At 49.6% G+C, this 14,791-nt stretch overlaps 1 protein-coding gene across 1 annotated transcript in view; it reads left to right on the plus strand.

Annotated features, from left to right (window-relative positions):
- Positions 1-14,791, plus strand: part of Pdia5 (protein disulfide isomerase family A member 5) — an 85,418-nt gene that overhangs the window by 52,669 nt on the left and 17,958 nt on the right. The window contains exons 9-11 of the mRNA XM_010619520.2: positions 842-933; positions 1,024-1,095; positions 6,456-6,592. Coding sequence (XP_010617822.1) covers positions 842-933; positions 1,024-1,095; positions 6,456-6,592 — 301 coding nt within the window. The remainder of the gene's footprint in view (positions 1-841; positions 934-1,023; positions 1,096-6,455; positions 6,593-14,791) is intronic.

A 14,791-nucleotide genomic window follows, 5' to 3' on the forward strand; every position in this document is an offset into this window, starting at 1 on the left:
TTTCTTTCTTTCTTTCTTTCTTTCTTTCTTTCTTTCTTTCTTTCTTTCTTTCTTTTTTTTGAGATAAACTCTTGCAAAGTCACCCAGGCTGAGTTGGAATTTGTAACCCCCCTGCCTCAGCCTCCCAGACCGCTGCAATTATAGCCTGGCTATAATTCTCCTTTCCACCTCAGGCCTGTGGGCCATGTGAAACCCCAGAATTGAAACTTGTTCAGACTGAGAGTGGTGGTCCCTGATACAGAAGGAAAGCACAGAGGAAGGCATGGCGAGGTCTGTAGGTAGAAGAGGCAGACAGGCAGCCTCTAGACACCCTGTTTCTCCTGTCATCCCTTGAGGACGTCACAGCCTGTGGCCACATCTGAGCTGTGAGATCCGACGTCATTGTGTATGAAGCCTGGTTGGATAACCTGAGGGACGCAGGGGAGTGCTGGGGACCTTACAGAGGCTCAGTAGGTTCCCGCACCGTCTATTTCCTTAATTTAGGAGAAGAGCACAGCCTGAAGGGAAGAATACTGCACACTCAGGTGGCTGTGGCCCCACTTGATACCTTCTTGCACTTGGTAGATCCCAGCCTTTAGAATGTTACTTGCACTGTAGATGGTCCTTCCTGTGGGCAGGTGTAGGGAGCTTCTGTAGGGAGTGCAGCACACGCATCCAGAAGTCTGACCATCTATGGAGTGCTCTGTCATTATTCTAGCTGGCTGACCCAGCCCCGGTTGCACGTCAGTCTCTGAGGCTTTGTCCCTTATGTGCTTTCCTGGGGGGTGAGGTGAACACCTGACCGGCCTTGCATGGACAAGATGAGGGTCAGGGGTTGGACCAGTCCCCTCTCTCTTCCCAGGTGCTGGCCGGGATGAACATCTACCCCTCTGAATTTGAAAACATCAAGGAGGAGTACAACGTGCGTGGCTACCCGACCATCTGCTATTTTGAGTAAGTCCCCTGCCTTCCTCTGGAGCTTACAGCCCCTCTGCTGCCGTTTGTGGCCCTGGCTTAGCCACACTGTCTGTCCACATTTCACAGGAAAGGGCGCTTTCTGTTCCAGTATGATAACTACGGGTCCACAGCCGAGGACATTGTGGAGTGGCTGAAGAAGTAAGTCGAGTGTGTACCCAGGGGGACAGCTGCTGGGCCCAAGGATGGCCCCTCAGCTGCAGGGGTCCAGGTGGGGTTGGGGAGAATGAGGAAGGGAAGGAGACTTGTCGTGCTGTCTGCGTAGTTGGCTTCACCTGGAGTCTAGGTCAGCATGGGGTCCTGTGCTTTGGGTCATGGTAACCGTGAGGACTTCATGTGCCTTGGGTCCGTGGCTCTGGGACCTGGCCAGGGCCCATCTCCTTTCCCTGTCTTCTTCATGGCCAGGAAATGGAAGGGACTGCCTCAGCCTGTGGACTCAGCCAAGGGCTCTCTGAAATCTTCCCACATTTCAGACTGAAATTCTCCCCAGTGTCGATCTGGTGGGTAGAGGCATTTCTCATGCAGGAGATCAGGTTTGAGGGAGGTTCCACCATGGGTCTCTGCAAATAGAATTGTCACTCGAACATTCATTTCCAACACAGCACTGTATTAGGTGCTATGGAGCTTCTCAGAAATGCTCCAATGCCTCCGCCTTGTATAGAACTCTACCTTCACCCTCACCCTGATAGACCCTGCTTCAAGGCAACCTTTCCATCCCTGTCATAGTGCAATCAAATCCCACCCCTCGCTAGCACCACCCCCTCCCTGGACCCCCACTGTGCTGAGCCACTCACCTCACCAACTGCTTCTGCACATCACAGTCTTACCAGCACCATCACCATGGCTTGCACCCTGTACTCGCTCCAAGCTCTGCATGGCTGTTTGTGAGTAGGTCTAGGAATAATGGCAGCTGGCATTTGAGGCTCTACCTTACGGCTGACACTGGTCTAAGCGTTTTATAGGGTCTTCATTTGGGCCCCACAGCAGTGCAGGCAGGATGGTATTTATTATTACTCTCATTTATCATGGATGGAACAGAGGAACAGGGGTGGAACAGGAACTGAGGAGCAGAGCCGATAGGTAGCATCGGGGACTGTGGTCCTCCTCTCAGCAGCTCCCCACAGTCGGTCTCAGCTCTGCTCTCAGTCCTTCCTCCCTTCCATGGCAGCACGTGGCTGTTTACCAATGTCTTTACCTTAGGAACCCTGTGTGCAGAGCCCGGCATTAAATAGTTACCTGGTTATCCAAAGATGTGGAGGTTCAAACTGTATATGTTTAGAATAGTAAATAGGCTGAGAGAGATATATATTTTAAAAGGAACCCTAAGTAACAAACTGCTGGATTTCCGAAGATTGAAACCCTCGGTCTTCTGCTGTACCCACTCCCGGGGGTCTGGCGGATGAGACACCAGTGCAGCCTGTGTCTGCGTAGCGTCTTTTATTTCTCAGAAGCATTTTCACGTCCCCATCCCCGTCAGCTACCTCATTTTCAGCCCCTGCCTGGAAAGGCCACTCCCCATTATCATGTATTCATTGTCTTAACCTGGGTTCACTTTCCTATTTCCCTTTTTCACTTGATAATAAGCATGTCCGCCCCTCCTGGCAGACATACCTCGCTCTGCTTTGAGAAAGGTTCCAACAAATAGCAATCTCATTTGTCACCAGAGCATAAAATCTGTCTGCTTCCCTCCCCCTTCTCTAACCTTTTCTGGTTTCAAAACACCCTCATATCTCTTTAGAAGGATAAGGTTTGCTTTAAAAAAAAAAAAAAAGTGTTCAGAATTGCCTGCTAGACCTAGACAAGGGGAGCACATCAGTGAGCTTCTGAGACAGGTCATTATCTCCCCGCTGGAGCCCACGCTGCCCTCCCAGCCCTCTCCTCTCCTCTCCCACCTGGCTCCCCCTTCAGCCCTAAGCATCAGGCACATCTGCCTGCAGGGTGAAAGGGGAGATGGAGCACATCAGGAAGGAAGCAGGTGTCTGGGGTCCCTGTCCCAGCCCCCCCACACTCTGTTGGGTGCAAGTGGAGCTGGACTCTCCTAAAGGCAGACTGCAGCCATTTCCCCAGTGGGCAGGGCGGGGAGGCTTCCTCCTGGAAAGCATCTAGAATTAGTCATGTCTCTGTGCTACTGACTGCCTCCATTCTGTAATATCTTTTCTGATTTTAAGGATACTCAAGTGAGATATATTTATTACAGAGAAACTTTAAATTATAATGAAACAAAAAGTCCTCCCACCACATTAGCCCAAGATAATGTGACATTTTGGTGACCTTCTTCCAGATTTTTCTCCCGTGTATACTCATCTCTTTATGTGGTTTTTCCCTTTTCCATGTTTTAAGTCTTTACTAGTCCCTACTCACCCCACATCCTGATGGATGGTGGTGACCTCAACTTTACCACCTCCCTGGGTGTCTCCTTTGGCCCCTAGCTGCTCAGCGCTTGTGTGCAGCTGGGTGTGGGAGGGCCAGGGTGGAAGGACCGGCTGGTTCTTAGGATAGCCTACAAAAGCTCAGGAGAGAAGAGCCTAGATCCTTGTCTCCACCAGTGACTCTGGTGGGTGGCACAGTTGAGGCAGGCCAGGGAGCCATTAGTGTCTGAGGGCTCTAGAGGAGACACTTGTGGCAGCTCTACCCCCAGTGTCCCTCATAGCCTATGTCTCTTTGCCCCTGGCAGGTCTCACACTGGTGAGTTGACCCAGGCAGGCAGATAAAGGAGCACGGAACAGCAATCATGCTGGCCTAGTTGCACATTTCTTCCTTTGAATGAATGAATGGATGCAAAGCTTTTTGCCTTGTAATGTCCACATCTCCCCATCCTTGGCCCTTGCTCATCTCTGAGAAAGCCTGGGGGAGTTGCTCTCTCCAAATGTTTGCATTTTCTTGGCCCCCTTGGCCTCATTTCAAGGGTACCAGTCCTGTCAGAATGATCCTTGTGACCTAGGGTATGCATGATACTTGGGAACATCTGGGTGGTACTTCATAAACTGACAGCGTATAGCATGTCCACTGTCTGCAGATGGATTAAGAAAGGACCATAGATAAACTGTCTGGCAGATGGTGTTTAAGCTGCATTTTCCCTAGGCAGTGAGTGAAAGTAGGACCCACCTAGTCTTTACCCTCCCAGTTCTGTCCGCTCATGTCCATAGAATAGTCTCACTTGCCCTGAGCTCTAGTTCCTTTTCCTCATTCAGTCTCTCAACAGGCATTTACTGCGCTTCTGCTGTGGGCTAGGGACTATGCAGGGAGCTACCCTCAGGGGGAAGCTTAACGCAGGGCCTTGGGCTCAGACTTTCGCTTTCTCCCTTTCTGCTGTCCTTCTATGCTGCGCCTGCTCTGTGGTCCTCCCCAGAAAGTGAGTTCCCAGTTGTCTGCTGGGCACAGTGGGCACACCCAGGGTCTGAGGGGCTGCACTTCAGTGTGGCTCTCGGGTCCCTACCCTGCTGTCTCCTGCCAGCACCTGGTTTCTGCCGCATTTTGCTAGGTTGGTTTTCAAGTTTCTAAAATTGTGCTGATATCTTTTCCTTTTTTCTGCTTTGTCTTTCCTGTTCTGTTTGTTCCAGTAGACTTATTTTTTTTTTAACTCCTGTGCTGTTATTTTAGTGCTTTTAGCATACATTCTTCTCCATGTTTAACTAGACACTTCTCAGGCTGTTTCATATGCTTGTGCTTCTGCCAAGCCACGGCTTCTCCATCCTGTGTTCTCTTGCTGGATTTTTAAAAGTTTATTTTGATTTTTTAATAGATTACCTTCACATAACTTTTCAAAATTAAGATACTTCAAAACTACACATTGGAAAAGTCTGCTTCCTTCTCCCTCTTCCTTCCTGTTCTCCTTCTCGCACACACATACCCCTCTCCCAAGTAGCAAGTGCTTTATCACTGAGCTACATCCCCAGCCCTTTTCTCAATTCTATTTTTGAGGCAGAGTCTCACAAACTTGCCCAGGCTGGCCTTGGAACTTATGATCCTCCTGCCTCAGCTTCCCAAACAGTTGGGTACACGTGTGTACCACCATGCCCAGCAACTCACTTCTTACATGTTATTTAAGTCTTTTTCAATGCAAACATTGGCAGATGACAGCCTGTTCTGCTCATGTCCAGCAGGTGGTGTCAGAGGTAGAGGGGGGTCCTTGTCCTTCCTACAGTGCTCAGGTCTCCCTTGCACACTGTCCTGTTTCCTGACTATGCCAGGACAAGTATTGCAGCAGATGGCCTGAGACATGCATAACGCTGTACCTCTGTACGTGTGCAGGTGCATTTGGAAGATAGTGGAATTGGTGGGGGCAGTGTAGGGTTAGTGGTGATTCAGAAGCTATATTTCAGTCTAGCTGTTGACTTACTCCAGAGCTTAACTTTGTTGCCAGTCTCGTCTGACCCTGGATAACTGTGAAATGGCTTGCTGTCTGTTTGCTGCTTTCCATTTCTGCAAGCAGGGGGCTAAGGCCCCTAGAGGGGCCCACTTGGAAGTGCCAGCGTGAGCCTCTGAAGGTGACATCGAAACCTAGGCTCCGGCAGTGGGGTGGGGCAGGGCAGCTTGGCAGATTCCAGCGTGCGTGCCAGCCCTGTTGCCCTTCGAGGTAAATTCTCCAGCCCCAAAGGCTGAAGCTTTAACATGTGTCCTACTGTAGGTTCTCACGGGCAGGAAGCAATGGTCAGCTTTTCACGTTTGTCATCCTAAAGGGTTTTTGCAAAGCTGCAGTTAAGGGGCTTTGGCAGAAGTGCTTGGCAGTGAAGCAACAGGAATCTTATGTCATCAGCATCTTGTCCTGAGCAAGGAACGCACTTGAAAGTTCTCTGTCCTCACAGCTGCTGGGGACACAGGTGTCAGCGTGCAGTTCTGTGCTGCAAAAAAAGGCTCCTGAGGTCAGGCAGCTGCCTAAGGCTTTGCAGCTAATGAGTGAGGGAGTTGATTTGGACTCTGGGAAAACCAGATAAGTTCTTGTCCTCTAGAAATGACTCACTGGATTCCCCTCCGGCTGGTCAGCGAACTCCCCTCCACCCCTATGTGGCAATTTCTTTCTTGCCCACACTTGGGCTTGCTCAGACACCTGGCCTCTCTCCCTCCTTGCCCTCTGCACCTATCCACCCACCCCATTTTTGCCCTGCTCTGGCCCTTCCCCAGCCTATGGACAGCACTGCACACAACAGTGAGCATCTAAGAAGGTCACTGCACTGGGGCAGTTTATTCTTTCCAGTTTGTTGCAAGTTTGCAATAGCTGGAGAAAGCTAATTCCCAGAGTGAGATGGGATTTTCTGAGCTGCCTAGAGAGCAGTAGCTGAAAAGCCAGGTAACAGCTGAGTACCTCTATGGGACTTTGAGGGGAAGGTGGAGGTGGGCAGGGCCATACCACTCATTCTCTTGGTGTGTAAAAGGCACACCTTTTAGGGGACACACCAGCCACAGGGGCTTTGTGTCCAGAGGGCTGGATTTTGTACGGGCTTGTACGGATTTTGTACAGGCCCCAGGCCTCCTCTGAGCTCTGCCTGTTTTTGGTCTTCCAGTCCACAGCCGCCACAGCCCCAGGTCCCTGAGACTCCCTGGGCAGATGAGGGCGGCTCCGTTTATCACCTGACCGATGAAGACTTTGACCAGTTTGTGAAGGAGCACTCCTCTGTCCTCGTCATGTTCCACGCCCCATGTGAGTGGAACTCTGCTCCCCCACCCTCTCTTCCCACAGAGTAGGGTGGGCAAGCTGCCTGGGGACCAGAGCTCAGCTGAGCCAGGGACACAGCGGGGACAGGCCAGGTACCCACCCTGAATCACCATCGAAACTGCACAGAAGTCCTGTTCAGGCTGCATGTGAGTCCCTGTCCCTTGCAGGCTAAAGGGGCTCCCTCCAACTCAGCAAGAACTATAGAAATCAGGAGTGCAGATGTCCTTAGATTCTACCCAGAGTAGGGAACCAAGGCTTGTGCTTGTATAGTAGCTGCGTGGGCATCAGAGGGCCATGGCTGGAGTTTCAGATCTCCCAGCATCTGCAAGGCCTTCTCTGGGGCCAGCCTCACCCTGAGATGATTACAGTGAGCCAAGGAAGCCACATGTTGTAATGGAAAGGAAGTCCCTGTTGTAATGTGCACTTGATAATGCTGGAAGGTCTGTAGCTCAGGATTCTTTCAGGCCAGTGTCCTCCCCTGCCCGTGGAGATGAAGACTAACTGTTGTTGGTTTCCAAGAGAGAGAAGCTGCTCCAAAAAGGGTGAGAAAGGGTCACGTGAGAGGAAGGTGACGCAACCCCACCCAGCACAGAGCCAGGGGAGAGCATGGCCCCTCTGCAGGGTGAGAGCAGGGTGTTCAGCATGCCTGGGGCAGGGTGCACTGTGTGGGATGATCTTCCCTTGTAGCCTACTTTCAGTTCTTTGCCCAGTAATGGTGAGTGAGAGGTTGTGGAGGAGAAGTAGGGCAGGAAACACATGCCTCGCGGATCAGTGCCACATCACAGTGTGGGGTGGTTGGTCTCGTCTACAGAAGCACGTTCCATGAGGAGAATACACGATTAATCTCTTCATTATGCAGACTCTCGTGCCCATAGTACTGCAGTGATAACAGGATGGGTCTGGGTTATTGTTTATCTTTCCCATAGAGCCAACAAAGTGAGTATGATTAGACCCATTCTGCAGATAGGAGACTATCGTTCAGAGACCCAGATTGGCCGTCTCTCACAAGTTGTGAACTACTTCAGACTTTAAAGGACACTGGATCCAGGTGAAACTGGCTCAAGCTCTGACCAAGCTCCTGCCTGCTCTCCCCTTCCCTGAAGTAGTGGCTGTAGTTAGTCTAGAATTGTCCATGATCACACTATGATTGTAGACTTCCCCAAGTCCTTCTTTCTTACTGGTGCTCAACTCTTAAGATCCCAAGGAAAAGTATTTCCTATGGTTCCTGTAAGTGTCTAGAAAACAGATTTTTAAAAAAATTAAAACGCTCAAAAAAAGAGTTTCAAAGACCCTCCAGTCTTGAGCCAAGCATGGTGGCACCCACCTGTGATCCCAGCACTTGGAAGGCTGAGATAGGAAGTTCACTGCGGGTTTCTGGCCAGCATGGGCCACACATTGAATTCAAGCCTGAATTACACAGTAGGTCCCTGTTTCAAAAGAAAACAAAAAAACACCCTCCAGTTTTTCAGGACCCTCCTGATGAAGGGCAGTGATAGATAAGGCCATAGGAGTGTGTCACCTCCAGGTCTGTGAGTGCCTTGGCTGAGGGCAGCCCCAAGATCAGAGGCAACAGAAAGTTTGCCCAGTGTTGGGACAGCTGGACAGTATTGCAACAGTCTCCCCAGACAGACGTGCTGCCCTAGCCAGTCTCAGAGTTGTTGATGGAAGCAAGTCATGCTGGAGGTTACTATGTTGAATCCAGAGGTGAAGTTGCCCTGCTTCTATCCCTGTCCCAGCAGTAAAGACAGATACCGCCTGGCTGTTTTCACACCAACCCCGCCTCAGGTCACTCCAGTGTGTTCACTGCATGTGTCTGTCCTTCTGGTCTGAGTTAAGAGCCATCCCCTGGCCACTCAGCTCTGTGTGAGTTTCCTTCTGCTCCACTGCAGAGGAAGAGGGATCAGGCAAAAACACAAGGTTAACTTCCCAGGGAACTGCCTGTTGACGTTCCTGTCAGATGGCGGTGACTTTCCATTAAATCTTCTCTCATACCCCCTTCATCTAGAGGCATGCTCTTCAGCCTGAGGAGGGACAGAATGCTCATGGTCTAAAGGGATCTCAGAGCTCAGGACAGATGAGCTGAGAGCAGACCTCCTAGCTGCCTGGCTTTGCCCCCCATGTCAGACAGCCCAAAAGACTCCCCCAACACACACACTGGAAAACCAGGACAAGTGTCAGGAGTGACACTCACAGTGCCACTCAGGTTTCCCAAGTATAGACGAGATGAGTTCTGCCTATCAGTCTCCCTGGTATCTGTCCCAGCCTAAATAGAGTGGCTTGCAAACAGACCATTTTGGACTTTAGGAAAATGCCTTGGGGTCTGTCAGCATAGAAGACCGTTGGTTGTATGCAGGACTGCTGCCTGTGCTCAGGTCATTCCTTGGGATAGGATTACTGGATTAATAGTCAGCATGCCTTCCTTGACTCAAGATGTTCGGCAGTGTGAGTGGCTGGTGACCTGACTGATGGCAAGAACTGGCCAGGCTGGTGCCACGGTGGAGGGAAGCACTTTCTCCCTGCCTGGTGACTAGATAGCCTATTCCATTTTTCTGCAGTTATCTTTTTCTTTTTAACTTAGAATATATAATTACAGGCGTTAATCTTCATCTCTTTTCTGCATTTTCAGTGGTCTCTTAGTCTGTTTTAACTTGAGTTACGGTGCATCTCATTATACAAAGCTTGACATTTTTTGTAGTTAAATAATAGTTGGATATTTATTGAGCGCTATTGAACAACAATCAGGCATTGTTCTAGGCACTTACCATATATTAATTTATTTAACCTTCCCAACAAATCCTGTGAAATTGATATCATGATTATTCCCATTTTATAAATAGGGAAAGGGAGGTAGTATCAGGTCAAGAAATTTGCCTAAAGTCACATGGCCAAAATTTCTGCAAGTCTGACTTTCCTATCTTTACCTCTTGGGTCTTATAAACTGCTTAGGAAATCCACTCAGAGTTATAAAAGCAATGCCCCACATTTTGTCATAATACTTTTGGTTTTTCTGTTCCTTTTTGTTGTTGTTGTTGAGACAGGGTTTCACTATGTAGTTCAGGCTGGCTTTGAACTCACTTCCTGCCTCAGCCTCCTGAGCCATTTCCTTCTTTAATTCATCTGAATCTTTCATTTGTCCCAGGTAGGAGAAAGGGATTTAATTTTGCCTTTTTATGCATACATCTTCTTTCACGGTTTGCCCTTAACAATTACCTTGTAGTTTCTTGTGTTATCAAAAGAACCTTTTGTATATGCTTTTGGTGGCTGCATAATATTCTTTTGTATAATGGCACTATGAATTGCCTACCCAGCACTGTAACACGGAGGGTTTGAGTTGTTTCCTGACTTTCCCATTATAAATCATGCTGCAGAGAACACTTTCATGCATAAATACTTGTCCACATGTCACATTATTTCCTTAGGATTTAATCCTGGAAATAAAAAACTTTGAAAGCTTGTTATCCACATTTTCCACTAACATAAAGGGGGAGAAAGAAAAAAAGAAAAGAGCCACTGTGCAAGAAGAGGAAAGCAGGCTGTGGTGCATAGAGGCATCAGTTGTCCTGTGAGTTTGCCACGAGATGTCTCTGTCACAAGTCAGCTTGGGCGTGTAAACAGTCAGGAGCCTCAGAAGAGCCCTGTGGCCTCTGTGGGGCCCTTTGCTGTAGTCAGACATCAGTGGTTTCCCTTGCATCTATAGGAACCGCCCATGGCAGGCCTTAACCAAGTTTCAGGGAGGGGCTGCCCCAGGAACTCAGCTCTACAGATTAATCCACTCCCCTGAAACATTCTGGCTCTGATATCCAGGAAATCTGCACTGCTGGTCTGTAATAAAATAGTAAGTATAATTGAATTAAATGAAATCCAGAGGAATGGGAGGACTTGGGGCCAACAGAAGCCATCCTTCCCCAGCCAGACCGTGTGACCAAGGAGCTGGCATGCAGACCTTCTGCCAGATCGTGACACTACAAGCAAGTGCACTTACACAGATGATAAAAGCCCAACAAGGAAGTTGAGCCATAAAACTTAATGCTCTGTCAAATCACAATGAGGACACTAAGTGCAGCAGGCCAGAGCCCTGGCTTCCCACATCTAAGCTTGCTCTCACTATCCTGCATCCCATGCAGCCAGGGATATCCTGAAGGCCAGACCCAGGAGGTGGGGCTCAGGTTCAGGCAGCATCTGCGCCACCAAGGCTCCCCCAAACCAGGTTGTTGTCAGGGAGGGAGGCACTTGCGCAGCCAGGCCTTTCTCTCCTTCTGGGCTTGGCCAGAGTCTTCAGCATAAATGAAGAGTGTTGGGCCGGGGATTTAGCTCAGTGGTTCCACCGCCTGCCTCACAAGCACAAGGACCTGAGTTCGATCTCTGGTACCAAAAAAAACAAAACAAACAATAAATGAAGAGTGTTGGGCCGGGGATTTAGCTCAGTGGTTCCACCGCCTGCCTCACAAGCACAAGGACCTGAGTTCGATCTCTGGTACCAAAAAAAACAAAACAAACAATAAATGAAGAGTGTTTGCAGAAGTTTATTGCTTGGCCTTAGTGTCATATTCAGGGGGAGAGGGAAGAGAAGCTAGAATTGAAAACCTTAACCTTATCTAAAGAGCTCTAGGGTGTGTAACAGAAATGTTAGGACAACATCCATAGATATTAAAGACTTCTGAAGACATTTCTGGACCTAGTAAGGGGCAGGAGAAGTGCACAAATGGTATTAACAACTATGTATTTGGTGAAAGCCAGGACATTTGCCTTCAAAACAATTAGTCCATATAAGTCTTAAATATTAGCTTTCCATCACTGTGACAAAATTCTGAGATAATAAATTTTAAAAGAGGAAAGATTTGTTTTGACTCATGGCACCAGAAATTTCAACACAACCCATTGGCCCCATTGCCTTGGGGCCTGTGGCAAGGCAGTTACCCCATGGTGGAGCACAGGGTAGAAGAGGCTGCTTACCAGATGGTGGCCAGGAAGTGAAGAGGGGAACAGTAAGGGGCTGCATTCCATTACCCCCTTTAGGGGCACGCCTCTCGTGACCTAACCTCCTCCTGCTAGGGTCCACCTCTCAAGGGTCCGCCCTGCAACAGAACCAAGGGCTAGAAGCCCACCCTTTAACACTTGGGACTTTGGGGTCACTTGTTCCAACCCTACACCTCCTATGCAGCAGGTATAAACCTAAACTGTACGAGAAATATGTGTGGAGCCCCAGTCATCAGTATCAGCTAAATAGATGGCCCTGACAGACCAACCTTGCATTCCAGCTAAAGGAATGGACTGTGCACGGGTAGGTAGGTTACTCCAGCTATTTTGAGTACATTTAAGAAAATCAGACTGAATACTGGAAGAGAGTGTGATGGTGTGAGGCCCCTTTGAGGCAGGTGGTCAGGAAGCATCTCCTAAGAAAGGAAATTTAAATTTGAAGCTTGAGAGATGTGAAGAGTGAACTATGCCTAGACGGTTAGAGATCCGGTTCCAGTAGGGGGCAAGAGCATGTTCAGGGCCCCTGAAGTGGAAGCAAGCTTGGTGTGATGGGAGAAGGGAAGAGGGACGAGGGCTGCATAGTAGATAAGAGCGACAGGATCTAAGCTGAGGTTAGGCAGATGGGAGCATGATAATGAATTTGGATTTTAACCTACCTGTGATGGGGAGCCCTTGGGAAAGTTTAAGCAAGAGAACTTGGTCTGATTTGTGTTTTGAAAAGAGACCATGGCTTCTCTTAAGTACCAGGAGACACCAATATAGCAGTCTTAAGGCAACATACTATCAAGTGCCATGAAATAGCTCAGTATGAAGTATTTCCTGGTTAGACGAGAAGTAGCTCATCAGTGGGCCTGGCTTGTGCTGAGAACACTCCAAGTGGGCCTAGATCCAGGTGGATCCTGCGGGTTCATCCAGGGTGGGTGCTGTGCAAGGAGAGGCCTTTCCCACGAGGGAAGGGGCCTTGAAGAGACGCGTGAACATCCGCATTCGAACTAAGGCATCTGGAGATTTCCAGCACCTACCCCTGCCAGCCTTCTGCAACCATGACAGACACCACAGCTGATCACAGCCCCTCTGCTATGCAGTGAGCTGATTCTCAGTCTCAAGAGCACCTCCAAGGAAGAAAGTGGGTGGGATGGAGCCTATCTGCCACCCCAGCAAGGCAGTGGCACTGGAAGCTGATAAAGGCCTGGAGGTAGAATTGTCTACCTGTGCAAGCTGAATTCTCTTATCTTCAGGGGTCCTGCCACAGGGATGGCTCTTCTGTCTTCTCTCCCCTGACCCTCACTCCAGCTCCCCTGCCTGCCTTGACCATGGGCTCTGCCAGCAACATCTCCACATCATGTTTAAGGGAGAAGGTTTCTAACGTCATCTCCTCCCTGCTTCTGCTCCTGTGACGGCCACTGGGAGTCTCAAGCCTGGATCCCCAGGCCTGCCTGGAGGTGTGCTGTGTGCTGCTGGGCTGAGCCCAGCTGTCTCAGCAGTGGCACTTGGGGAACATTTCAGAGTTCACTCACTTCATCTTCTTTAGGGCAGGCTGGACCCTGGGCAGTGAGCAGCAGGAAAGCCCTGGGCTTACTGCGCAGGCTGGGCCTCCTCATTGCACCGCAGTTGAGGGAGCTCAGCCTGGGGCAGGAGGATGGGGTGCTCACCTTATGAGGGTACAGGGCAGCTGTCAGCCTGGAGGATCCGGATGGAGGGCTGTAGGATTTGTAGAACTTTTTCATCCTGACCATAAGCCTCAAAGAATCCTTTATTTCTTTTTATTTTTAGTTAGAATCAATTTTTAAAACTCTTTCTCTATTTCATGTTACATCAATAGAACCTTGTACAACAAAACTCTGTGTGTCCTGACCTGCAGATGGACACAGCAGGCTATCTGAGCCTGGATACCAGCGGGGCAGCCCTCCCTTTCTACCTTCCTCCCCCAAGAAAGGGATTGGCTTGGTGTCCCCTGCTCTGCCCTACCCTCTTAGCCTGTGCTCTGTGATCTGTGAGCCAGGTGGGATCCTGGTTTCCACCAAAGTTACTAATGAAGCTGGGGGTACAGATGCATCCGTAGGGGAGAGGGAGAGAGGAGCTCTCATGGTCCTGAGCATAGGTGTGCCAAGGCCATGTTCCTTCCTGCCTGACTCCCCAGCCAGGCAGAGCTTCCTCCCAACAATACCCCCACACATACACACACCTTGCTGCTGAGGTGGCTGCAGATGCAAGGCCGTGTGTTCCCATCCGGGGCTGTTCAGTGAAATGGAAACAGCTGCATACACCGCATACTTCAGGTACCTTCTGCTTCACATGCCTTTGCGGCCACTCTTGGGAATCTGCTTGCAAGCGAAGTATAAAATCGTTCCTGTGAGGAAAACAACCAACTTGCCATAACAATCCTCTTGTAACTGGACAGTTTAGAAAATGACAAATGAGTTATGATGATGCTGCATGTTCATTTCTGGAAAATAATGATCTTCCATTCACAAGAGTGATGACCCTGATCCCTCTGCAGGTCGTGGGGTAGGAGGTCCTAAGTGGGCCCCAGGCAGCCCACCCGAGACGGGCTGAGCTGCTCCTGAGGGGCCAGCAGGTCCTGGTTTGGCAATGGGATTCCACCCTGCTGAACAGGGCCTGCAGATCCCTCGTTCCTCTGCGCTGCTTCTCCCTGCTGATTCAGCCACACTGTCTGTTTCTTACGAACTTCCCCCATATGCCTTTTCATCTACCTCCTCTGAACGTCTTCCCAACCCCTGGTGGCCCTTGTTCTCTTCTAGTTGGTTAGTTAGTTAGTTATTGGTATTGGGGATCGAACTCGGGTCCTTGTGCTTGTGAGGCAGGCCACGGAACCACTAAGGTAAACCCCCAGCCCTTTTCTAGTTATTTAATCGGGGATGTTCTTCTCTTCACTGACCAATAAATATTTGTCATGAGCCTATTAAATGGTGATCCCTTTTGCTTCATGTGGTGGGACAAAGTAGAAAATCCCGACGTGCTGCCTTTTAGGACTCACTGTGTGGTACTTAGAACCCAATGTGACCAATGGTAATGTGTGCACAGCACATTACAAGGTTTACCAAGTGCCAGCTCCCTGGGGGGGGGCGCGGGGATGGGGACAGGGACCGCTCTTCTTTGACTCGTTTTTTTTTTTTCTTTTGGTACTCGGGGGTTAAATCCAGGACCCTCACAATGAACTATCTCCAGCTTTTTTTTTTTTTTTTT

The sequence above is a fragment of the Fukomys damarensis genome, unplaced genomic scaffold (assembly GCF_012274545.1).
Source record: "Fukomys damarensis isolate Sample0158 unplaced genomic scaffold, DMR_v1.0_HiC HiC_scaffold_24, whole genome shotgun sequence".
Classification (NCBI taxonomy): Eukaryota; Metazoa; Chordata; class Mammalia; order Rodentia; family Bathyergidae; genus Fukomys; species Fukomys damarensis.